At 33.9% G+C, this 24,574-nt stretch overlaps 3 protein-coding genes and 1 long non-coding RNA gene across 4 annotated transcripts; 2 read left to right on the forward strand and 2 right to left on the reverse strand.

Annotated features, from left to right (window-relative positions):
- Positions 1-5,672: 5,672 nt before the first annotated feature.
- On the forward strand, positions 5,673-8,102 carry LOC9304474 (arogenate dehydrogenase 1, chloroplastic). Its single transcript, XM_021018570.1, has 2 exons — positions 5,673-6,840; positions 6,926-8,102. Exons 1-2 carry the CDS (start codon positions 5,753-5,755, stop codon positions 7,824-7,826), a joined length of 1,989 nt encoding a protein of 662 aa, XP_020874229.1. The 5' UTR covers positions 5,673-5,752; the 3' UTR covers positions 7,827-8,102.
- On the reverse strand, positions 8,096-10,989 carry LOC9304475 (heparanase-like protein 3). Its single transcript, XM_002870363.2, has 9 exons — positions 10,646-10,989; positions 10,213-10,249; positions 9,946-10,129; positions 9,724-9,872; positions 9,403-9,633; positions 9,122-9,311; positions 8,904-9,029; positions 8,694-8,793; positions 8,096-8,621 (listed from the first exon to the last, which is right to left on the reverse strand). The coding sequence occupies exons 1-9, from the start codon at positions 10,871-10,873 to the stop codon at positions 8,256-8,258; spliced, it is 1,611 nt and encodes a 536-aa protein (XP_002870409.1). The 5' UTR covers positions 10,874-10,989; the 3' UTR covers positions 8,096-8,255.
- Positions 10,990-12,847: 1,858 nt separating this feature from the next.
- On the forward strand, positions 12,848-14,273 carry LOC110226146. The gene is made up of 3 exons (XR_002330248.1): positions 12,848-13,181; positions 13,575-13,956; positions 14,064-14,273. It is a non-coding gene; the product is annotated as an uncharacterized LOC110226146 (long non-coding RNA).
- LOC9306481 lies at positions 14,252-17,333 on the reverse strand. Its single transcript, XM_021016805.1, has 11 exons — positions 17,153-17,333; positions 16,326-16,437; positions 16,158-16,230; positions 15,894-16,081; positions 15,645-15,784; positions 15,366-15,557; positions 15,179-15,269; positions 14,939-15,107; positions 14,718-14,828; positions 14,539-14,635; positions 14,252-14,453 (listed from the first exon to the last, which is right to left on the reverse strand). The coding sequence occupies exons 2-11, from the start codon at positions 16,428-16,430 to the stop codon at positions 14,426-14,428; spliced, it is 1,194 nt and encodes a 397-aa protein (XP_020872464.1). The 5' UTR covers positions 16,431-16,437; positions 17,153-17,333; the 3' UTR covers positions 14,252-14,425.
- Positions 17,334-24,574: the final 7,241 nt, after the last annotated feature.

Below are 24,574 nucleotides of genomic sequence, written 5' to 3' on the forward strand. Positions count from 1 at the left end.
CAAGCAGAATTAAAGTAGTTTTAAGCATCCATTTATGCAAACAACATTTTCTATTTTCAAAAACCTCAAACATTAATGAAAACTAAAACGGATGTAGAAATAAAATTATAATTGATGATTTTTTTAAGTAAACAAATGTTGCGTGTTGGACCATCACCGCTAATACCTACAACATGTCGATGATCCTGCACCGTTGTCTCTCGTACCGCCACCACTACTCGTTGCTCTTGTACGAGCAGCACGCCGACCTATTCTATTATTCATTTACGTAAATATAATAATATTATAAAATAAATAAGTCAATATTAAGATGATTTTGTTTATAACTATTAAAATAAATTTATTACCTACTAATATTTTATTAATATAATCTATAATTTACAAAATAATAAAACTCATAAGAATTAAATAGTTATGTCATGTACTATTTTTATATAATTCAGTTTTATTGTATGAATTAAATAGTTAATCACATACTTATTTTTATATAATATTCATATATATATGTCAAAGGAATATATTATGTCATATATTTGATTAAAACTAACGAAAATCGTCAGAATATCTATATTCCTTTGACATATATATATATATATCTATACTATTAATTTGGAATCACTAAATATAAAATAACCCTATGAAGTGTAAGATATTACAAATAATGCCATTGGTATTTTTGCATTTAAAGAGTAAATTTAAAATTTCGTTTAAGGTTAACTTAGACAATTTGATGAGATATATGAAAAAGCGGATCCTTGGTTATTATTTCGGATAAACACGCGGAACCTATGCAGCCTTATACGGTTATGGATGCGGATCCTCGATTCGACCCGTTTCGTTGTTGATAAATGTTGAAATCGAATTATTTCACTTTATCCTTTATTCTCCGTATCTGTTAAAAAAAAATAATTGCCAAAAAGATTATTTCATATTTAAGGATATTTCTATAATCTATATAACTAACCAATCTAATTACTTAACTCTATCGTAATAATCGCAGATTAGGCAATCAACACAAACAAACGAATCAAAATATATTCCCTCAACTGTTTTTAAGAAATATGCAAAAGATATTACCAAATATAAGGAGCACATCCAATTTCGTAGTAACTGTTTTCAATAAGATCTAATGTTAGTTATTATATTTTCCTAATTTGAAACTAACAAAATATTATAATCCTACCAAATCAAGAATATTCGATAATCCACTGTTTAAAATTCTGATACGCAAATATCTTTAGATGCTTACAAGGGTAAACCCTAAAAACGAAAGATGTATCACCTAATAGTATATATAGTAAACACAATTACACCTCTCAAAGCTCACAATCATTCACACCTTTACTTCAAATTCATCTTTTTTATCATTAAGAAAAATGGCTATTAATCTTCCTATCACACTCTTGCTAAGATCAATACCTTTAAAGGTACTTAAGTTAATTTTAGACTACTATTGAGCATATATTCTTCTATGGTTATACTAACTCCGGTTACTAAATAAATTCTCGAACTAAATATTATTTTAATCAGTATTCCTTTCTCCACAATTTCAAACCTTATATTTTGAACAAAATTACTTTGACAGGGAAAAGTTTCAGGTTATTTCTATTATTTTCATTCTATGTACAAAATTACTTTAATCTATTATATACTACTTTCAAGTTTCAACTAAACATTTGAAGATGAATATTAATATTCCCAACAGTGTAAAAAAAAGAGGTCACTAACCTGATATATATCGATCGCTAGACATCTCCAATGACTATATATCTCTTCCCTTCTCCATAATATAATTCATCTTGCAAAGAATGCTTCACATTAAAAACATTGAATTTAGTTATTAACATTATTGAATTTTTAAAGGCTCATATGAACTAAGTAAACTTAAGCTCAATAACAGTAAGTAACACTAAATTGAGATCTCACTAACCTTTAACATGTATATTTCTAAATAGCTACAATGACTAAATCTCTCTAGCTCCCTAGAGTCTCATGTTACTCGCAAATCATCATTCACCTGAATACATATACAACAATTACAGTTAGATATACTAGCACAAAACAATGAGCTACACAACATAAGTAACTTAATTTTAACGCAATAACAATATGTAAATCTGCAAATTTCACATACCTTTTAAATATACATTTCAGAATAGTTACAATGACAAAATCAATTAGTCTCCTCCATGGTCTATTATACCCGAAATTCACCCTTCACCTAAAAAGACAAAAAAAACAATGCTAAGTTCACAGAAGCACAATATATATAAAATATACTAAGGGGGTGTATTGGACTATGCATTTTGTGTGATTTGGTGGAATTTATAATTAAATGGATTTTAGTAGGATTTAAGGATATTCAGGTGATTTTTAGGATTTCTATAATTACAAAAAACAAAAATTAGTGGATTTGGTAAAATTTAATATTAAAATTTCAGATGATTTGGGACTTTTGTGAGATTATGAAAAAATACTTCTACTCGTGACCTCCAAAAACTCAAGTTTCTTTCATGCCTTGAAAACATTGTCCTGAAGACTTGAACTTTCCAACAAACAAAAACTTCCCGCAAACAGATCACTTGCACTTTCTCTCATAGTGAGCAGCAATTGCAAACAGATTACCTGCAAACATAAACCTCATGTTTCACGTATGACTCAAGAAATGACTTTACAATGTGAAGTTACAAAATTCTTGCCGTAAATTAGCTTTTTAACAATTTTCATCATGGTCCTCTGTTAACTCTGTTGCACTAACTACGTCAAAGCTTTCCTCTCATCACTCATCCTAATATCATTTCTATATCTACCCAATGATGAAGAGGAAGATGTTCCTTTTTTTCTACTTTCCTGGAATTTGAATAGGATTTATAAGCTAGGGTGGTCTCTCTTTTGATTTGTAAGCTATTGACTAATTTCAATTCGAGGAGTTCATGTTGGAATTTGAATATGGTTGATTTGCAGGGAGAGAGAGAAGGAGAGAAGATCTTCAATTTGATAGAGTGTTATTCTACAATTTAAGTATGAGACGATTGATATAAATTTTTATGACTAATATCTCTTAAATCCCACCTCTAGAGGTGTGATTCCTTTACCCTTGTTTTTAACTAGAAATTTATGTGAAGTCTCCAAAAATCTTTCTCAAAATCATTTTTAAAAAAACTTGTTAATTTTTGAATAACAGTGGATTTGATATGAGTTTTACAAATTGTTGATTGAATAACAAGATATTTTAAAAGATTTTGGATGATTTTACATAAATTCCATGTTGAATAACATAGGATTTGGAAAAACATTTGCAAATCATTAGTTGAATAACATGAGATTTATTAAAAATCTCAAACTCTTATAAAATCCCCAATCCAATACAGCCCCCTAAATTTGCAGATTTCAAACTAACAATAGACCAGTATACTGGAGATTAACTGTTTTATTTCCTTCTCTATATAAAGATTTAAAGTTATTGTAAATCAAATTCGTCTTACTTTAAAAAGTAGTTGAAAACCTATTTTTGATAATCAATTGACAATTAGAAGCCTTACCCATAAAACAACCGGCTTCTTGACAATCCGTTGCAAATCTATACAATTTAAACTGAAATCTAAAAGATTGCAAATTGAATCGCCATATAAATAAAAACTGAACAATTATACATCTGTTTCAGTATAAAGCTTACCTCTTCGTATGATTCACGGATTTCACAAGTACAAGTACAGAAGGAGACGCAGTACTGATAATTCTATCACAATTTCGCATTTGAATCTCGAATTCGATCGATTTCCTTCGTTTTGTTCGGTGCTTTATTTTATTTGTTTTTTTGGTAAAAGACAGAATTTTCTAACAACAAATATCTTATGCTTTATTACATTGATATCAATTATTGGATACATAAGATAAACCCAATCGAAAACATTAAATGTTAACAGGATTTATAACAGTTGGGTCTAAATTAATGTGACATTCAGCTCATTCTCAGGTTAATCGTAATATTGTTATGGGCCCATCAATTAACATAGTGTTTTGCAGGATTTAAGAAATTTATGTTAAGATTAAATAAACTATAGATTCAAGCATTACCAAATAGTAAATACACAATTATATGAAAGTCTGTTTCTTTATAAATTGAACTTTTCTATTATAACTCTTACAACTGTTAGTATATAATTGTTTTTACAAGAAACAAATACAAACGTTTAAATTATTTGTATATTATTACATTGTATTCTACATTTGTAATGAATCAGACATTAAACAAAATTCAGTTTACCAACATTCAAAACACCAAAAAAACAATCTCACTAAATCTACTACATATACGATAGAGTAATATCAGTATCTATGCTCAGAAGACCAAAATATTAAGTATCTATCCATACTTTTTTATTAATTAAGTAGATAAGAGAGAGAATGATATTTTTACCATTTTACCCTTTTTCTACACACCTAATTATCTGTTTTTCTTCTAAATACTCCTCTTTCCAAATCTTCTTCTTTCTTTGTCGTCACCTCTTTTTCTTCACAAACAGATTTTATATCTAACTCTTCATTTGGTTCATCAAATTCATCTTTTTGATATGTAAACATACAATCATCACCAAATAATTCACAAAAATAGAGAGAATCTACACGAATTTGGGATGGATTAAACTTTTAATTTGAAGAATTTGGGATGAAAATTATGGTTTTGTAATTTAAAATGAAGATGGAGAGGACAAAGATAAAGGAAATAAGGAGGAGAGAGGAAGAAGAGAAAGTGGTGAGGTGATCATGGGATGGAGTTGCAGGTGACAATAGAAGAAGAAGAAAATTTGGGAAAATGACGACAAAGGAGGGTACTCGAGAAGAGAATGAGATTTTATTATTTTTTACGTCCACGATAACACATAAGTTAACTGTGATAAACAAATTATCATGATAAATATATATGCTAATGCATAAGTTAACGATGCTAATGCATAAGTTAACTGTGATAAATAAATTATCATGATAAATAAATCTGCTAATGTATAAGTTAGCGGTAATAAATAAATTATTAAAATAAATAAACATGTTATTATATAAGTTAGTTGATAAAAATCATATGATAAATATTTTAGTACGATAAGTATAAGTTAACCATATAACTTTTAAAGTTACCGTGATACAATATGATTTATCCTGTTATTATTTTTGTTAGCGCTCACAAATAACTGATGGTGGTTTGGGTATTAATTGGGTCAAAGGAAAGAGAACTAATTAAAAAATAAGTAGGGATAAATTTTTAATTTTTCAGTCTTCTATGCATATCAATTAATATAACTCTATACGATATATATATATATATCCTATTGTACTATTCACATGCACAAAATAAAACATAATATAATTTAATAACCAATTTCTAAAAAAAATGAATTATGTATTTATACTCCGCACGTAGGTGCGGGTCAGGATCTAGTATGAATATATATGTGAAAGAAAACCTACAGAATTTCTATGAATTTATATATGTTTTCTTTCATATATATATCTATGTGGAGTAATCATCCTAAACATAAAATTCTTTGAATTGAAATGGTAGACCATGTACTAGTTCATGTGATTAAATATTTTGAGTTAAAAACAAAAAGGAAAAGTAAAATATAATTTAAAAAATATATAGAAAATGTCTAACGACGTGCAGACTTCAAAATCTCCACAAAGCTCCAAAAGTCTATTCAAATGGCAGAGACTGTAGAATTCAAAATCATCCTCTCTCCTTCGTCTTCTCCAAATGATCTCTCAATCTCATTTTCATCATCTTCTTCTCTCCCAATCCTCTTCCTCATCCTTCTTCCTCCCGAATCTCATCACCCCCAAACCTACTCTCTCTTCTTCCTCCATTTCCTTTCACTCTCTCTCCTCAATGTTCCCTTCTCTCTCTCTCCGCCCACCAAAACCCACCGCCGTCGTCACCGACAACAACCCTCTTCCCAATTCCGATCCAATCCCTCCTCTCCGTATCGCCATTATCGGATTCGGCAACTACGGTCAATTCCTCGCCGAAACCCTAATTTCTCAAGGCCACATTCTCTTCGCTCACTCCCGATCCGATCACTCCTCCGCCGCTCGTCGTCTCGGTGTCTCATACTTCGCAGATCTTCACGATCTTTGCGAACGTCATCCTGACGTAGTCTTACTCTGTACTTCAATCCTCTCCATTGAGAATGTTCTCAAAACGTTGCCGTTTCAGAGACTCCGTCGCAACACTCTCTTCGTTGATGTTCTCTCTGTTAAAGAGTTTGCTAAAACTCTTCTCCTTCAATACTTACCTGAAGATTTCGATATTCTTTGTACACATCCAATGTTTGGTCCACAGAGTGTGAATTCAAATCATGGTTGGAGAGGATTAAGATTTGTGTATGATAAAGTTAGGATTGGGGAAGATAGATTGAGAATCTCAAGGTGTGAGAGTTTTCTTGGTGTTTTTGAGAGAGAAGGATGTGAGATGGTGGAGATGAGTGTTACTGATCATGATAAGTTTGCTGCTGAATCGCAGTTTATAACGCATACTCTTGGTAGGCTTTTGGGGATGTTGAAGTTGCAATCGACGCCGATTAATACTAAAGGGTATGAGGCGTTGCTTGATTTAGCTGAGAATACTTGTGGGGATAGTTTTGATTTGTATTATGGGTTGTTTGTGTATAATAAGAATTCTTTGGAGGTGTTAGAGAGGATTGATTTAGCTTTCGAGGCATTGCGTAAGGAGCTTTTTAGTCGACTTCATGGTGTTGTGAGGAAGCAGTCTTTTGAAGGTGAAGCAAAGAAGGTTCATGTTTTTCCAAATGGTTATGAAAATGATGCTTCTTTGGATATGATGAGGTATGTAGTTAGTTAGCTGCATTGTGTTTCGATGTATTGGATTTGATTTCTTATTGTAAATGGTTTTCAATTTGTGATCCTGCAGGTCAGAAGATGTTGCTGTGAAGTATGAATATAACCCCCAAGTCTCTGGCAGTGTTAATGACGGTTCGAGGCTCAAGATTGGTATTGTCGGGTTTGGTAATTTTGGACAGTTTCTAGGAAAAACCATGGTCAAGCAGGGTCACACTGTGTTAGCCTATTCCAGAACTGACTACACTGATGTAGCTGCGAAGCTGGGTGTATCGTATTTTTCAGATCTTGATGATCTATTTGAAGAGCATCCTGAAGTTATTCTTCTCTGTACGTCAATCCTTTCGACTGAAAAAGTTCTCAAGTCGCTCCCGTTTCAGAGACTGAAGAGAAGCACACTTTTTGTGGATGTGCTTTCAGTAAAAGAGTTCCCGAGAAGTTTATTTCTTCAAACTCTACCACAAGATTTCGATATTTTATGCACACATCCTATGTTTGGACCAGAAAGTGGTAAAAATGGATGGAACAATCTTGCCTTTGTGTTTGATAAGGTTAGGATTGGAATGGATGATAGAAAAAAATTGAGGTGTGACAGTTTTCTTGATATTTTTGCCCGTGAAGGATGTTGTATGGTGGAGATGTCATGTGCTGAACATGATTGGCATGCTGCTGGATCACAGTTTATCACACACACAGTGGGAAGGCTTCTGGAGAAGCTGAGCTTGGAATCTACTCCTATCGATACCAAAGGTTATGAGACATTGCTAAAATTAGTGGAGAACACTGCTGGTGACAGCTTTGATCTTTACTATGGACTATTTTTATACAATCCTAATGCAATGGAACAGCTTGAGAGGTTTCATGTGGCTTTTGAGTCATTGAAGAAACAACTCTTTGGAAGACTACATTCACAACATTCTCATGAGCTAGCTAAATCATCTTCGCCAAAGACAACTAAGCTATTAACTAGCTAAAGTTAGAGTTCTCTCAGTCTTGCTCCTTGATTACTAATTCTTTTAATCCCATCTTCATGCATTATTGTTCTACTCAATATGGTGGAAATTGGCGTTTTTACTTGTGGAGAAATCGTTTGGTCTTTGAAAGGCTTCCGTGTAAGTTTCTTTCTTTTTTTGTAGCTTTATTTGACCCTTTAGTGGGTTTGTTGTGTCTTTTGTCCTCGATACGGGCTTCACAGTCCCAACCGGTTTTGAATGTTAAACAGAAATAAAGTGCAGACAAAATGTTGAGTTTGGAAATTGTTTCACTTATTTTATTTGGTTCAAATACTTCGAACTTACATCTTTCAATGCTTATAGGTTTCTGAAAGAAAGGTACACTTCTTTCTTTTTCTCTGATCAAATAACTGAATGCAGGAACTGTCTTAAGTTCCATATGCAGCTACCTTAAGCACATGCAGGTACAACAACACTCCGCATATGCACAAACACAATGGAATATGGAGCTATTGTTATTGGCTCTGTTGAATTTATATGTATCGGCTCTATAGGAGGTAAGTCACCTGTCGAATTAACCTGAAGAGCATTTCCATTGAGTAGCATAGTCTGACTGTGTAAGTTTCCATCCTTTGCTGTCAAATGGTACTCTTCTCTTTGGATTTCCCCATTAGGATCCTGTGGAAGTTGGGAAGTTGCTCTTTTATAAGACTTCATGTGCTTTGTATGTCTAAGACTGAAAGTCTTATTTAACTCTACTTTCGCTACAACCGTCGTAGTGTTGTCAAGGTTCATCAGTAAAACTGTGATCCCTTTCTGCATGATGAAACTTTAAAAGTTAGATCGGAATAATACCATTTTTGTTAGTTGTATGGAAACTCGACTTACTGATTGTCTTGCACAATGTGTGTATGAACGTATCTTTTTGGTTCCAGAAAAGGTTGTGAACAATGCCTTTCTTCCCATAAGTTGTCGCCAGATCAGAGCACTGCAATTTAACAAGTAGCATGATTTGTAGTAAGGGTAAAATAAAATACTATTTTTATTGCGTCTTCTTCCCATTTCTTCAGTTGACGTACTAAATTCATCTTGTGTTACCTGTAATAATCTGGATTCGGTGTGAAGTTAGTAGTATTTAGCAGCCCATAGTTTCCTCCGATCAGAGACTGTCTGCAGTATGTTTTTGTATCATAAAGCGATGCCATTCCAAGCTGGTCTAGGTACCTACCATCACGCAGTATAATCTCATTAGAAATGTTTTTAGTGTATTGCTTATGATAAGCTTAGTTTTTGCTGTCATAATATCTATTTCTTACCAGAAACTATACACGAAAGCATTAGAGACAAGATTCCGCCCGCTGTTGTAGGCACCACCAGATTCACCAACCCATGCCACGGCCTTGGTTGAGGATTTTTTAATTATGTTCTTGACGCTGCGAAACGTTATTGCCTCTTGGTCCAGATATGAAGGGTTAAGAATCTTTTCTATCAGATGTTCATCGACTCCTAATCAGTCAAAATATAGTTTTCTTTACATTCAGGTAAGGGAAATGATGAACCTTCAGGATGTGAAACGAAGATTGAGTATTCGGGTTACCTGGACCGAGATCGTAGATGTGGCGAGTAGTAGCATTGAGAGAGTTTTCTGCTTTGTTCAAGTAATCCGTGAACCAATCAGCTTCAAAGAAGCCACCCGGACCTATCACCAACGGCATGGGACTCACATTCTTGTAAACCCGGTTCACAATGTTTCGTAGATTTATGGTGTCTATAGCATACTGATTTGCTGCAACTCGTGCACCAACACCACTTCCACACAGCTCATTGCCTATTGAGACAAAAAGCAAAACCAGCTTGGAGATGTGATGAGAATTCGGTCAGGCCTATGTATTCTTTGTTGTATCGTAAAGTGACTTACCGAGCTCCCACCCGTCGATGGTGTGGTTATTCTGTGCTGTAAACCGGATGAATGATTCAGCATTGGTGTAATCCCAGGCTCCTATGGCTTCGCCGTTTGGTTTTATGGAACGCCCAGAGAGTGCATTCAGTCCAAAGATGACTCTAGCTCTGATTCAAACCACAAGTAGGTAAGGAAAGAGACACAGAGAAGAAAAGAAAGTTGAAAGAAAGAAGAGAATACCCGGTTTTTCGAAAGAAGGCATTGAGCTCATCCCATCGACGCATAGGTAGACATCCTTGTGTGTAACCAAAGAGAATTGAAGAGTTTTTGGTAAAAGGAAGACACGGTTGCTTCTGATCTGGTGTCTCATATATCACTATGTCTTGTAATGTTCCTCCTATTCTTATTTTCAAAGGAGCAAATGCTGTGTTTTTGGAAATTGGAACAATGGTCAAATCCTGACATTAACCAATATAATATATATTAAGAATGTGATGTAGTAATTACCTTTGATTGCATTTTGAAGAATAGTGTTGTTCAAGTCCTGCAAGAAGCTCGACCAAAATTTTCATAAGACTTTCATATTTCTCTAATCAATTACTTCATATTAACATGACCAAATTTTCTTTGTAATCAATTGTTAAAAATGGAATATGATGATAAAACAAAGGAAAACTTTTTTACTTGCCGCATCTTGATTTTTGACTGCCACATTCCATAAATGGTAAAAAAACTTATAAATGATTTTTTTCTAATTTCTACGTTTTCTACAATGAGTAAATTCTATTTGCTAAATGAAGAGAAGTACCTAACAAATATCTCAATTTATTTCTGTTTTTTTTTTAAATATCAAAAATACAAGTTGCATTGTTTTCGACGGAGACACATGAAGATGAAAACAAAAATTGATAAAAAGAAAAGAGAGAAAAGTCAAAAAAACCAGATTAAGAATGGAAGCATGGTCCCAACTACAAGTGCCGTAGTCACATTTCTCCGGTGGCCACCAGTCTAAGGTGGCGCAAATGAAGTCTTCGTCTATTGTTCCCACGGCGGCTCTTCCGTACACAGACACCGTCCCAGTCTCTTCTACGGCGGAGCTAACGGTGCAGTCCAAGAATTGAAACACACAAAGAAACAAAACTATGATCCAAATTTGACGACAACCCATTATTTCTCTCTTCTTTCTTTTTATTTATAAGAATATGAGATCTCGTTCCGTTTGGTGTTTATATAATATATGGAAATGGAAGACAGACACACATTCCGAAAAAGTGAAATTGTTTTTATTTATTTATTTACTTGTTTCAGTTGTTACATTTTTTTGGCTAAGAGTTTGAGTTGTTACTTGACCTTTAATAAAAAGTAGTATTACAAAAAAAGGTGAACTAAATTAAATGAAGTATACATTTCTGATCTCTCTACCTGCACAACTTTTTTTTTTTTTTTGGAAAGAAACTTTTATACAATGTTGCTTTTAAGTTACATGATGAGGGTTTCACGGACTCAACAAAATAAAATCAATGATTATATATAGTTTGGTATCCATTATAGATGAATTGCCAAGTTTTAATGCGAAGAAAAACTTTATGTTTAACTATATTTACATTTTATTATATTACCAAAACTTTGCAAATTTTATCATTTGCCTATATTATTTAATTAGGGGGTTTAACAATATACTATACTAGACTACTAGTATAATCTACTGCATATTTCAAATTTTATGGTTATTATTTTCTTAGTTCTCATTTTCTTTATAAGGATTTTTTTAAATTTAGAGTTTTGGAATATAAAATCAAAAATGTAAAACTGGCTTTCAAAAACACTATACTATAGTTTCTTATATGTAACAAATTTCAATGACTATAACTAAATTAGAATAAAGCTATATATTATGAACGTGATGGAGGTAAAAAAATCTCTTGTGGATATTTGCAGTGCAATATTCATGTACTAATATCATATATAACGATTTATAAAGTATAACGTAAGAAAATGTAGTCAAATTCCCGCTTATTTTATCAAAAAAAAAAAAAAATGTAGTCAAATATATAAAGTATGAGTCACTTTTTATTTTTAATTTAATCAGCTATACATCTAACGAACTTAGGTAGCAACTTGTGGGGGTGGCAGGTGCACAACTATGAGCGGACTTAGGTAGTCATTGCTCCGGTTAGTTATTCCTCTATATGTATACATAAATCTTGAAAACTTTAAAACGAAGTTATTGGACAATTTATTCAACATGATATCATTAGTTAGTCTAGCTATAAGCTTTAGTAAACATCAGTAGCAACGCATATTGACAAATGTTAACTATATAAAATAATCAGAAACAGAAACACCAATGATTATTAACAATAATTTAACACATATTTCCAATAATAATGACTTTTCTGTAATGATTATCTTGATTTTCATTTGGAATCTGCAATTATTTAACATGAGCATATTAGGTGAACGAAAACAAAGTTGTTGATATTGACATCAGACTGGTTAGATTTCCTGTACATAGTGCTCTAGTTTTTTGGAATACCTATACACTGAACAAATTGACCGAGAGGTATATTATCGTCTAATAATAGTCTATTATTGATACTATGAGACTAATCGAATATCGAAAATAATTAAGATAACATGGATTTTTTTAATTAAAATGCATGTACTTAACAACACAGAAGACTAAACAACCACATCCTTTCACAAACGGAAAACTATGTCTATTTTGTGACAATGTAAATGGTATAACTTTGTAGAAATTTTTTTTGTCGATGTCGGAGTTAAAATTATGCTGTTTGGCCAATGGATCAATAGATTCCATATCACCAGCCGACTAGCATATCGTCCCTTTAACTTCCATCCATCATCACCAGACCATGGTTGAGCATTGTTTCAGAGTGTTTGAATACAAGAGAATGCAACAAGTCAAAGTCAACACTAATCATACTATTCATCCATTCTTCAAGGAGGTGACTTCATTCTTAACTAAATTTTTTTCTTTTCTATATACATATTCCATCGTATCTCTTTTTTCGTTCTATCCCACCACTATAAAAAAAATTCAGGTTGATATTAGTAGTGGATAGCTCATTTTCCTGAACTGCTATAAAAAATAGGTTTGTGATTTTGGTTACTTTATAATAGCACCCGATAAACGATAAGATCGAAAATCTTTTAACGGGAATCTAAAATAATTTATTCCGCCAACCTTTTAGCCAAAATAATCCACTTAAGCGTCTTTGATCTATTCATTTCTCTCTGTTCTGGACAAAATCTAAACAGTTCATACTACTCAGCAACAAAACCCAAACATCTGAGACTATTCATTTCCCTTTGTTCTATCGAATCCCAGCCAAATTGCAAACCAAAGTCGATTCCAAGCCTAGCCGAAACCACTAACCTTGTCACCATTCATAAATTTGTGCTCCTCTGCAGACACATTCTCTAGCGCAGCCGCCAGTGAGCTTAAATCGAAGGTATGTCTTTCTTCCATACTCTAATTTCTTTCTTACTCTCATTTCTATGTGATTTCTACCAAGTTCTATGTGATTGCAGTCTTATAAAACATCGATTTTAGGGTTTATATGTATCAATCTGTTATCAACGTAAGGTACTGGGATTTGATTTAAATTAGGGTACTGAAATTTGAGAAGTTACAGATTTGGTTTCCAAATTTTTATTTAGGGTATTGGGATTTAGAGTTCTGAAACTAGTTGTATATGTTCTTTTAAAATTGTTGCATTTGTACTCTTAAAACTTAGGGTACTGTCAAGTTCTTACTGTCTAGTACGCTTGTTTAGGATATACATTTCTTTTCTTTGGGTTTTTTGCACTATAAGACACTTTAAACGTAAGTTTATACAATATAGGTACTTTCCACGGTAGAGGCCCTTTCCCTTGTTTTTGGAGTGAAAATAGATAATTTTGCCCCTCCAAACTTGAAGACACAAACCGCTTAACCGGTGTGTTGAGTTTGGTTTTCGATTTGGGAACAATGTAAACATGTGGCAAACGATGGGATAAGGTAGATAAAAAGAACGAATGCGATTCGTTATTTAAAGACTAAGATAATGCAAAATTTTGGCTGTCAAATCGGAACAATTGGATGGGCGAGATGATGGCGATGTAAACAAATCACCTAACTTACGTACGGTCCGATGGCTAGGTTTGAGTTGGATTTCGAAGAGAAAGGAGTTGAAAAAGCTTGAGTTTTGGATAACAATCTCTTTCTAAGAGAAGATGACAATGGAGGTACGATTGTGGACAACATTCTAGTTTTGCACATCCAAAAAGCTTTAAATCGTAATGCCATTATTGTTCACTGTAACTAACATCAATTTTTGGGTTTATATGACTAGGGTTTTATGGACGAGTATTGTATGATTATTTGTGGAGAGTGGTTGTGTTCTTCGGACGGAGAGTGGAGAGTGGATATATAATAGTCCACATATCGGGTTCAACTAGACCAAAATATTAGACCGATTTCAATTATTTCATACAATAGAATTAAACTGACATGGACAAAATAACTCATAATAACAAAAGATACGAAGAAATGAAGTAAACTTTTTAAACTTCTAAAATTACATGATAGCCTATTTTGATATATTTTGTTTTTATTATATATGAAAAAGAAAAAGAATGAAAAAAAAAAGTTCATATTACTCCGAAATGATTACTTAGACATTATAATTTAGGGCTAATCTGGATGTTGCCCCATTCACATTCTTCTTTTTTTGCGTTGTTTCCTACAAAACAAGAGCAAGAATTAGTATTTTCATGCCATGAGATTTTCAAATATTACTACGAATAGTCTCGATGAAAATGACTCACCTCTTGGAAGAGATAAATTTCTCTATCTCCTCTTTCTGTTCAGCCTTAAAGGCTAACCATTTTTCATAAGGACTTAAATCATCAAATGTTCCTAGATCTGTACATACATAAAGATGACTCATATTAAATTAATAAATACGTCATACAAAACATTAACAACGAGTTAGTAAATTTCACACCTTGAAGCAAAAACTTTGGTTCTTCCTCAAAACACTTAAGTTTCCAGAGAACAAGTCCATTGTCCTCTATTATGTTTTGGTCAGTTCTAACAACATCACATGTTTGCATCTCTACAAACATATTTCATTAAGTTAAGCCTTCATAACAACATAAAACACAAACGTATAACACAACATTTGTAAGACCATTGATATAAAAAGTATAAGGGATTTAGACTTACTTTTAGAAATTATGTTCTTTGCCTCCATCATCTCGTCATGAGCTTCTTTAGCTTGAGCTCTTAGTTGAGACAAAAGTTTGTTATGCTCTTCACTGGAGAGCGGAACTCCGGTATTTTCCTTATAGATTTTGGCAAAATCACTTCGCATCGTCTTCCTCAGTTGTTTTTCCTATATATAAAAACCTGAGGTTTAGCACAGAGAATTGATATTTAAAACATCTTGCATATTAAACAAAATACCTTTTTATTTGCAACTGTAGCCTTTTGTTTTGCTTCTTTTTTCTTTGCTTCAAACTCCAAAATTTTGTTCTTAATGATATTCCTCATTGCCCTGAAATTTTCAAAAATAGGTTTTAAGTCATAGCAAAGAATAAATTATAAAGAAAATCAATATTGCCAATGTATTATATATATATAATAACCATACAATGTGGTAAGTGATTCATCACATAAGAAGTTCAGAAGCTTGAGCCTTCTTGAAGCATCCATCTCATTATACTTTGCATCACCTCCTTTAAATGTTTCAGGTGGGAATTCATTACTTAAAACTCCCGACTTCAATACTAAATCCCCAATAGCATTGAACCAATTGTTATTAATTTCACTTAAAGACAAAGACCTGTAATAATTCAAAGACATAAGAAATTTAAAGACGAAGAAATAAAATATATGTATACTATTTCAGGATAGAAAAAAACATTCATACATATTTCTATCATGTGATATTAACTCCAACAACTGGATTATCATCGAGATAATAGAGCAGTATTGTTGTCCCTTTGTACGCTCGCTTGAAAAAAGCTCGTGCACAATAGATGTAGGTTGTCCTTCTCTCAAACCCAGATCCTATCATAAAAAACAAATAAAGTTGATTGAGAGTAAATAATAATACAGAAAGACTAACAAAAAATCATGAGTTCATGGTTGAGGTATATATAGAATTAAATGAACATACCTTTCCAAAGACTGAACAAAATTCTAGAAGTTGAAATAAATTTCCAACTTCTTCAAAAGGTACATCAAAGCCTAAAACGGAAGTTAAATTTATAACTTCAGGCATTTGAACCTCAAAATTATTACCCTCTTCTTCATTGGATTTGGAATTCTTGATCCTACTCACAAATTTGGTGCTCTTGGCAACATCTACTTGATAAACGTATAATTGTTAGTTTCTCATTTTAAAAAGAACATCAAAACATAAAATATAAGTTCTTACTACCAATAGCTTTCGCATTTGTTTTGGAAACATAGTCATTATTGTCACTACTAATACCTTGAGTAGAAGTATTATTCTGCAAAATTCATATAATCAAATAAGTATAATAAAATTACATATGTAAACTAATTCAAGAAAACAAAAAAAAATAGATGTAATTGTTTCCAATACCGGTTTTGGCTCCCTCTGATAAGCAAAGTTATCATGCTCCTCAACTTTGTGAAGCTCCGAGAGAGATGATAATCCACTGGTTTTTGCTTTGGCAACAAATTCCATTGTCTTACTGCAAGAAAGAAAAAAATTGATCAAATAGTAAACAAAACTATAAAAATGAATCCACAAACATAATTTGATGGAAGAAATACAATTTTTTGTTACTATACATGACTCCAAACAAATTTAAAAAAAAAAAGGCAATCTAGTAAAATCACAGTCTTGCTCCTTCAGTATCACTTGATGAATATGTTTTTAAAGGTAATTGATGTAATAGAGGAAAATGGTATAGAAGGGTTTTATTTTGTTTTCTATATTGCTTTCCATTCACGCAAGGCTCTGATTAGCATCACATTTGGAAACAATTGCTCTGAAACAGAATAAAGAGAATGGCTATAACGAAATCCAAAAATTTGACTGAAAACTCATTAAGTATATTTGTTGAATGAAATCTAGAAGACAAAGTGACAAAATATAAGATGGTGATTTGTAGTTATTGTCAATGTATCCTAATTTGGGTTTAAACTCACATGATGCATGTTGTAGCAAAAAACAAATGGTGGACTGAATAAACTAAAAAGAAAAAAAAATGAAATTTCGTTCCTCCAAAAATCATCTAAAGTTTATATGAAGTTTAGATGATTTTTTTTTTAAAATCTAAAACCTCATCAATCTAATCATAAATAACAATCAATCAAACAAGAAAAAGATAGAAGGAACATGAATATAAAAGGACAAAAAAATCTAATTACATAAAATCTATCAATAGGTAAACTTTATCGGACCGTCGGTGAATGATAACGGTGACGATGGTGAGAAATGTTTTTTTGATGAGATCCGTCGCCGATGGAGGCTTTGTGATATAGAGTAGTAGGCGAGAGATACTTCCCGACAAATAGTCGTCGTTGAGAATGACGAAGTGGAAAGCTACCAGTCGTCACAGAGATTTGCTGACGGAGGCGGAAGTAGAAGAGAAAATCAAAAAAATTATTAGGTTTTATATTAGTCAAATTTATAAGAAAATCTTACCTATGATGACCTACTATTGTTTAGAAATAATTAGAATGCCCTCTTTACCTTAATTTTTAACTATTTTGGGTAAATTGTTTTATAATCCTAAAATTAACTTTATTATAAATATGATATCAAACAATTTATCCCTTATTTGAACAATCATTCTTAAATAAAAAACCTTATTTTCACATGTGATTAACGAAAATGCCATGCTGACGAGTCACCCTCACAGAGGTCCTTAGCCCATTTAATTAAACGTCCAACCTTTACTAGAATATTTACAGACTTTGCCATTGGTGTTACTTATACGTATTTTATTCAATTAATTTATAAGGCACATAACATACTCGTATTCACTCAATTAATTAAAAAATGAATACGAACTTCACCTAATTTGGAAATAAAATTTTTGAAAAAAAATATTTTATAAGTTTGATGAAATAAAAGGAGAAAAAAAATCAAAACTCTATAGGTTCATCTAAAGAATATGTAATCATTTATTTTTATATGTCCGCGGTCATTCGTGGATTGGTTCGTCTTTACCTGAAATATCTTAGCTACAAATAAGAAAGAGTTTAATTAGGTAAGATTACTCAATAAAATACAATAGATATAAATTTTATTTTTATTGCCATAAATGGAAACAGTTCGTTAATACTTATCTCTTCTAAAGGCACTTTGAAACTACTTCCCACAAAAAGTATATGATCGGCAAATTGGTTGGTTCAAAATACACAAAATGATTGTTCCGCGTATCGAATCCTAATTCCTATATGAATAAATCACATATTTAAGTAAAATTAGAAAAATATTTATCACACAAACAAATTTTAGATACCAGATAATAATTTTACCAATGAGTACAATAGATTTTTTTTAATAAATAGTACACTAAGATTACTTAGTAATCGTTTTATCCAGCATATAGTTCCTGTTGTTACCTAATGTAATAGTATTAAGTAACAATATTTCTTATATCAAAAAACATTTCTCCTAAAGTGAAATATATAACACGACAACTCAAAGTTTGGACTATCCTTTATTACAAAAAAACTTTATAGTCGCTATTTGGATCATCATATTTGGTTTGTTTTGTCACCTGATTTGTCAGCGGTTTGGGTCATCGGATTTTTCAGCTGTTTAGATCGCTTGTTTTTGTTGTAAATGATGTGTGTCAAGGTTTTACCTCGAATAAGTTGGTTTTGAGGTTTTTTCATAGGCGAAATAGCAAGTAAATAGAGCAAGTAAAAAACGGGAAGAGATCAATAAAACAAACATTGAACCTTGGAAGATTTCACATGGTATTCAGTAATCGTTTCATTCAAGGAACTCTAAGATATGTGGTCGTTTAATTTCTAAGTTATCAAACTTGAAATACGAATGAAGAAAATACCTATAGTATGTAAAATAAACTATCTAAGGCCTTTATACTCATCTACACGACAATAGCAGGAACGTCGCATCTACACATATATTATAAGCAAGTTTGAATAAGTTCACAGGAACACCATAACTAAGGGGTATGTGCTTGTTATGAGATCAAGTTTTTCTAACTCTAGGTTTAAGCAAATAGATCTACACGTTTAATGTGTCTGTTTCCCTGAGATCAACACCAAATTAAATTCATGACGTTAACCACATGTATTAAGATCAAGTATAGATGAAGAACAATGTAAAGGAAACAACCCTTAAAACGCCACTTCAAATAATCAATCATGAAGTCCCCTTTGAATAACCCTTAAAACCCAACCGAGTGTCAATCTTTTGCCTCAATTCGACACAATGTAAAGCTGCAATTGCATAGCTAATCGTGTGTAGTACTGAAGGATCGAATCTCACAGAGAGATGACGTTATGCTACATATCTGTCATAAGAGAATAAGACTAGGAAGATAATATAAAAGGGGTTTTGGGTTCTGTCAAGATGAAACTAAGTAAGCAATAACGTAATTAAAGCAAATCGAACTAAGGAATAAATCAATAAGGAAAGTTGGGCATTAAGGAATTCGCAGGGTATTCAACGTTCGTTTCATTCAAGAAAATCTATGATATGTGAATGTTTATTTTTAAGTTTTCGAACTCAAAACATGAATGAACAAAAGACTACTATCGTAGAATCAAACTTCTAGAGTTTAAACTACTCTGTTACTCAACAGTTCGCTGGCAACGACGAAATCAAACAAGCGTGAATAACAAGTTTTGATCAGTTAACAAGAATACCATAACTAAGGGGTATGTGCTTATTATGAGATCAACCTCGTCTACATCTAAGATCGAGCAAATAATCCCCATGGTTTGCGACTCCCATGAAACGATCATTGAATTCCCTGAGAAATGCCTTACTGCCCAACACTTTCCTTATTGATTTTTTTCCTTTGTTTTATTTGCTTTAATTCATGATTTCCACCACATACATTAATATTAAGTATATACGAAAAACTAGTGCAACCAAACCAACTCTAGATTTCGCCACTCAAACTAATCGATCATGAGCTCCCCTTTGAATAAATCATTAAACCCAACAACTAAACTACTGAATCATGCTTAAAGGAATCATTAAAGCAAGGTTTAAGAATTTTATATGCTTAAATCGAAATAGGAACAGAAATGGTTCAGAGATTACTTGTCTATATCGAGTACAAAGAGGTAAAACCTTCTCCCCTTAAGAAACAAAGCAAACAAACGAAAGACAAAGTGTTTTGGTGACCTTAAAAGGAGATAAAGAACAAGAGGAATGCTTGGGTTGTAGATGCTTGCCGGCTCTCTATTCTCTTCAAAGGTACACAAAAAACCTAGGTTGAAACAATTCTTTATAGGTCTTGTGGTGCAAAGAAGTCGGTTTAGGATTATTTACTCCAAAGCTCAGCTTTTTGGTAAGGTCCAGGACGCATACCATCTAGACCGGTTAAATGAGTTTTGACCGGTCCCTGGAGTGTGTATATCTCGGGGAAGCGAGCTGTGACATGTGCGGTGAAGGGCTTTAGACCGGCCATACTTCTTCTAGCCAATAAAAGACATGAATAGGAATATCGAGCATAACTTCCAATCAGCTTGATGGTTAAGTTTGATTCCACTCGCAGGTGAAAGATGACTCTTCTAGCTTTCCAACGACTCAAAAATCTCTCAATTTGGTGCATGGGAAGATACTCAGAGAATGTGAAACTTTCGATTCGTCGAAATTGTCTTGAAAACGTAGTATGCTCGTCTTTTGGTCCATTTTGCCATATAACTTGTAAAACCTTTTTGGCACTTAAAAGATTGGAAATCATCCACATAACCTTAAAATCAGCTCAAAAATTTGGTAAAACCATTAGAAATTGTAGTTAAATTGGGCGAAAATACGAGGTTATCAACTCCCCTATAGTTAGACTTATATTGTCCTCTAGCACACAAGAAATTAAAGTCATGGAAAAGAAGTTTGAAAATCAAGGAAACTCTCTTATCATCGGGACCGTGCCTTGGACTAAAATCTGCAGACTACATTATAGATAATTTGCATTAGAATATTCTCACTATAGTCTTACAACTTTCCCAACTCTTGCCCATCGATTCCAAACCTACAAACCCTCTGAATTCACTCAACTCTCTACGTTCATTAAGTTTTTGCGTGAGTTTTCTCATCGAAAGATGTAATTCAGGGTGTTTTTTTGGTGTTAAAGGTGGAATTTAAAAGTGTTTCGGGATACCAAATGATTCGGGGGATGTAAGATATTATCCAAAATCGAGAATAGATCGACATGTTGATGTCCAAAGCTTCCAACCAGTTCTTCGTATAACTACTTTTTCTTGACCTTTATCTCTTTTTTATTCACCCAAAGTTAGAATTTTTCGGCGGGGATCTTTTAATAAACCAATCCTCGGTTCTCCTTAGGATTTTCCTTTGCTCTAGCCCTTCTTATTCTGTAATTGTTTCCTTTCCTTTCGTTTTTTAAAGGAGAAACGGTACGTGAGCACGAAAATAGTACCCTTTTAGGCGAATCTCATAGGACAAATAGGAAATCAATTCTCTGTACCTGCCAAGTTTTTTTGAGATCTTCATCTTCTGTTGTCGGTAAATTATGTCATTCTTTACTCTTTGAAGTTTTTCCACATAGATGCACATATGATAATGAAACACGTGTGCATATAGTTCGAAAGAAGAGAATGGTTTTAAGATGTCTATCACTAAAAATAAGTGGTTATTCAGGATCAACAAAGAGTGGTAAAGTGAAAAAGAAGTCCTAAAGGTATGATCCATTTCCCTAATGTAACACTTTCAATGAGAAAAATAAAGTCATGTTAGATGTCCACATAAGATAGAGTTGACGTTCGATCCAACATAAATCTTTGTAAGATGAAATTTCTGTGGAGTGTTCCGGTTGTAGCTGTTGGAACTTATTTTTTAAACAAGTGGCTCCGGCCAACTTTCCGGCAACTTTTCCGGTGACGTCCATCATCGGAATGACCCACACGCACGCGCGCCGCCGCCGCCGCCGTGCCGCCCCGGGCCGGGCCTGGGCTTGGGCTTGGGCTTGGGCTCTTGGGGCCTTCGGCCCACAAAAGAAATTCTTTTTGGAGAAAATACTTATGTGGTTTTTGCAACATTCCTACATAAGTTTTGGCCCAAATCGAAAGCCCATTAACGAATTCAAACTTGCATAATTAAAAGGCATATTCGAATATTCCTTTCTCGAAATCGAGCTCGCGTAACAGCTCCGGATTTCTCTCCCACGATCTCGATCTGGGCCGAGTCTTTCGCCTCTCCACCTCGCGTCTCAACTTCCCGAGATCCTCGCGCACGAGCCTGGATTTTCGGATCGCACCGTCCTCTCTTCTTTGCTATAAAAGCAAGCCTCCTATCACTCATTTTCATCACTTGCTCTTCGCAAAAACGCAACCAAACAACTCTCTCCCTCTCTCTCTTTCTTCTCAAAGTAAGTCACAAGAGTATATCGTTTATATCAAGTTCGTAGATTCCGCTATCGAGTGAAGCGATAACGGTCCCATTAACGAATTCAAACTTGCATAATTAAAAGGCATATTCGAATATTCCTTTCTCGAAATCGAGCTCACGTAACAGCTCCGGATTTCTCTCCCACGATCTCGATCTGGGCCGAGTCTTTCGCCTCTCCACCTCGCGTCTCAACTTCCCGAGATCCTCGCGCACAAGCCTGGATTTTCGGATCGCACCGTCCTCTCTTCTTTGCTATAAAAGCAAGCCTCCTATCACTCATTTTCATCACTTGCTCTTCACAAAAACGCAACCAAACAACTCTCTCCCTCTCTCTCTTTCTTCTCAAAGTAAGTCACAAGAGTATATCGTTTATATCAAGTTCGTAGATTCCGCTATCGAGTGAAGCGATAACGGTCTCATTGTGATTGTATCCTGCGATCCGTTGTTCATAAAACTGTCTCATCTGCGGGAGCTAGTTTGGATTACGGAAAGACATATCATATCTCGCCTTCACGAGTTTTCTAAATCGTCTTTCCAAATCATTTTCTAAAAGTTCTTTCTCTCTGTTTTCAAATCGGGATTTCGCGGTCCTACAGTCGTAATCCAAAATAATCCGTTCTGCTATCGCATTACGGATCCATATGCCAACAGCTTTTAAAAAACGATTTCTATTCGGTTTTCAAAACATTTTTTGTATCGATACAAACGCTTCTGCGAAAGGTTTTTTAGCTACTTCGTGGAACGTTTAATTCAAACGATATACATTACCAATCTGGAAACGATTTTCGCGAAGACCTTCGGGTGAGTTTCGCGAAACGATTCCTTATATGATCTTTGCGATCAACACTCTTTCTGTGAAGGCCCTCAGGCGAGTTCCGCAACACATTTTCTATACATCTCAAACGGTTTCCGTGAAGGCCTATTGGCGAGTTTCGCGAAACGTTTTTGTATACGATCCGAGCGATCAAAAACGATTCTACACACGTTTATAAAACAATTTCTGTAGACGTTTTTTTAAAATTAATTCTGGGAACGTTTTATAACGGGATCCACAAAATATTTTTAATTTTAGCGAATTACATTAAATTGTCTTTATCGCTATTCTTAAAATCTGTTGTCAATAGTGACATTATTTTCTTTCATGAGCAGATGTCTAACGAACAAGAAAAAGCTACCTTCAACGGTGGAGGTGAAGGAACGATCAAACCAAATGAACATGCTACCGGTTAGTCATCTGGATCGTTGCCAACTGTTGTTGTCTCAGTACCTAACTCAGTGAGTTCCAGTCTTCAACCAGACAAGTTTGATGGAACCAACTTCAAGTCGTGGCAGAAAAAGATGCATTTCTATATGCACAACTTGAATCTGACAAGGTTTCTTGTTGAGATCGAACCAACATTACCCCCGGGTAATACTGATCCAACTGTCCTTGCTAGTGTTGAACAATGGAACCATGGGGACTACTTGTGCAAAGGCCAAATTCTACACTACCTGGTGGACAAGCTATACAATGTGTATAATGAAGTCAGTACTTCCAAGATCCTTTGGGAAAAATTGGAAACGTAGTTCAAAGTCTTCAATGTAGGTTCTGGAAAATTCACCACTGCGAACTTCCTCAATTACAAGATGGTGGACTCTAGGCCCATCATGGACCAAGTGAATGAGCTACAATTGATATTCCACGGGATAGCTGATGAGGGGATGAAGATCTGTGAGACATTCACAGTGAATTCCATTGTCGAGAAGTTACCCCCAAGTTAGGAGGCTTTCAAAAACTACCTGGAATTCAAGCAAAAACCATTAAGCTTACAGAACTTGATCGCCAGGCTGCAAAATGAGGCAACCAAGATAGTCAAATCTGGGTTTATAGCTACTCATGATGCGAATATGGCTGAATACAAGAGAAAAGGTAAGGCTAAGGTTGTTCACAACAACAAAGGCACAGCGCCGCCCAACAAGGGTGGCAACAACAAGATAGCACCTCAACCCTCCACTAGCTTTAAGAAGCAAGGTGAGCAAGGTGAATTCAAGAAATCTTCTGTAAAGTGCACCTGCTGTTACAAGAAAGGTCACAAAACTGTCGAGTGTCGCAGCAAAGCTAGGGCGGTGAAGAGTCAAACCAATCAAGCAAATTTGACTGAAGGTGACCTCTGTGCGGTGGTCACTGAAGCAAATGTGGTAATGACCAACGAAAGCCCATTGGAGTGGTGGTACGACACTGGAGCGACCACCCACATCTGCATCAACAGAGACATGTTCAG

Source organism: Arabidopsis lyrata (assembly GCF_000004255.2).
Source record: "Arabidopsis lyrata subsp. lyrata unplaced genomic scaffold ARALYscaffold_7, whole genome shotgun sequence".
Lineage (NCBI taxonomy): Eukaryota > Viridiplantae > Streptophyta > Magnoliopsida > Brassicales > Brassicaceae > Arabidopsis > Arabidopsis lyrata.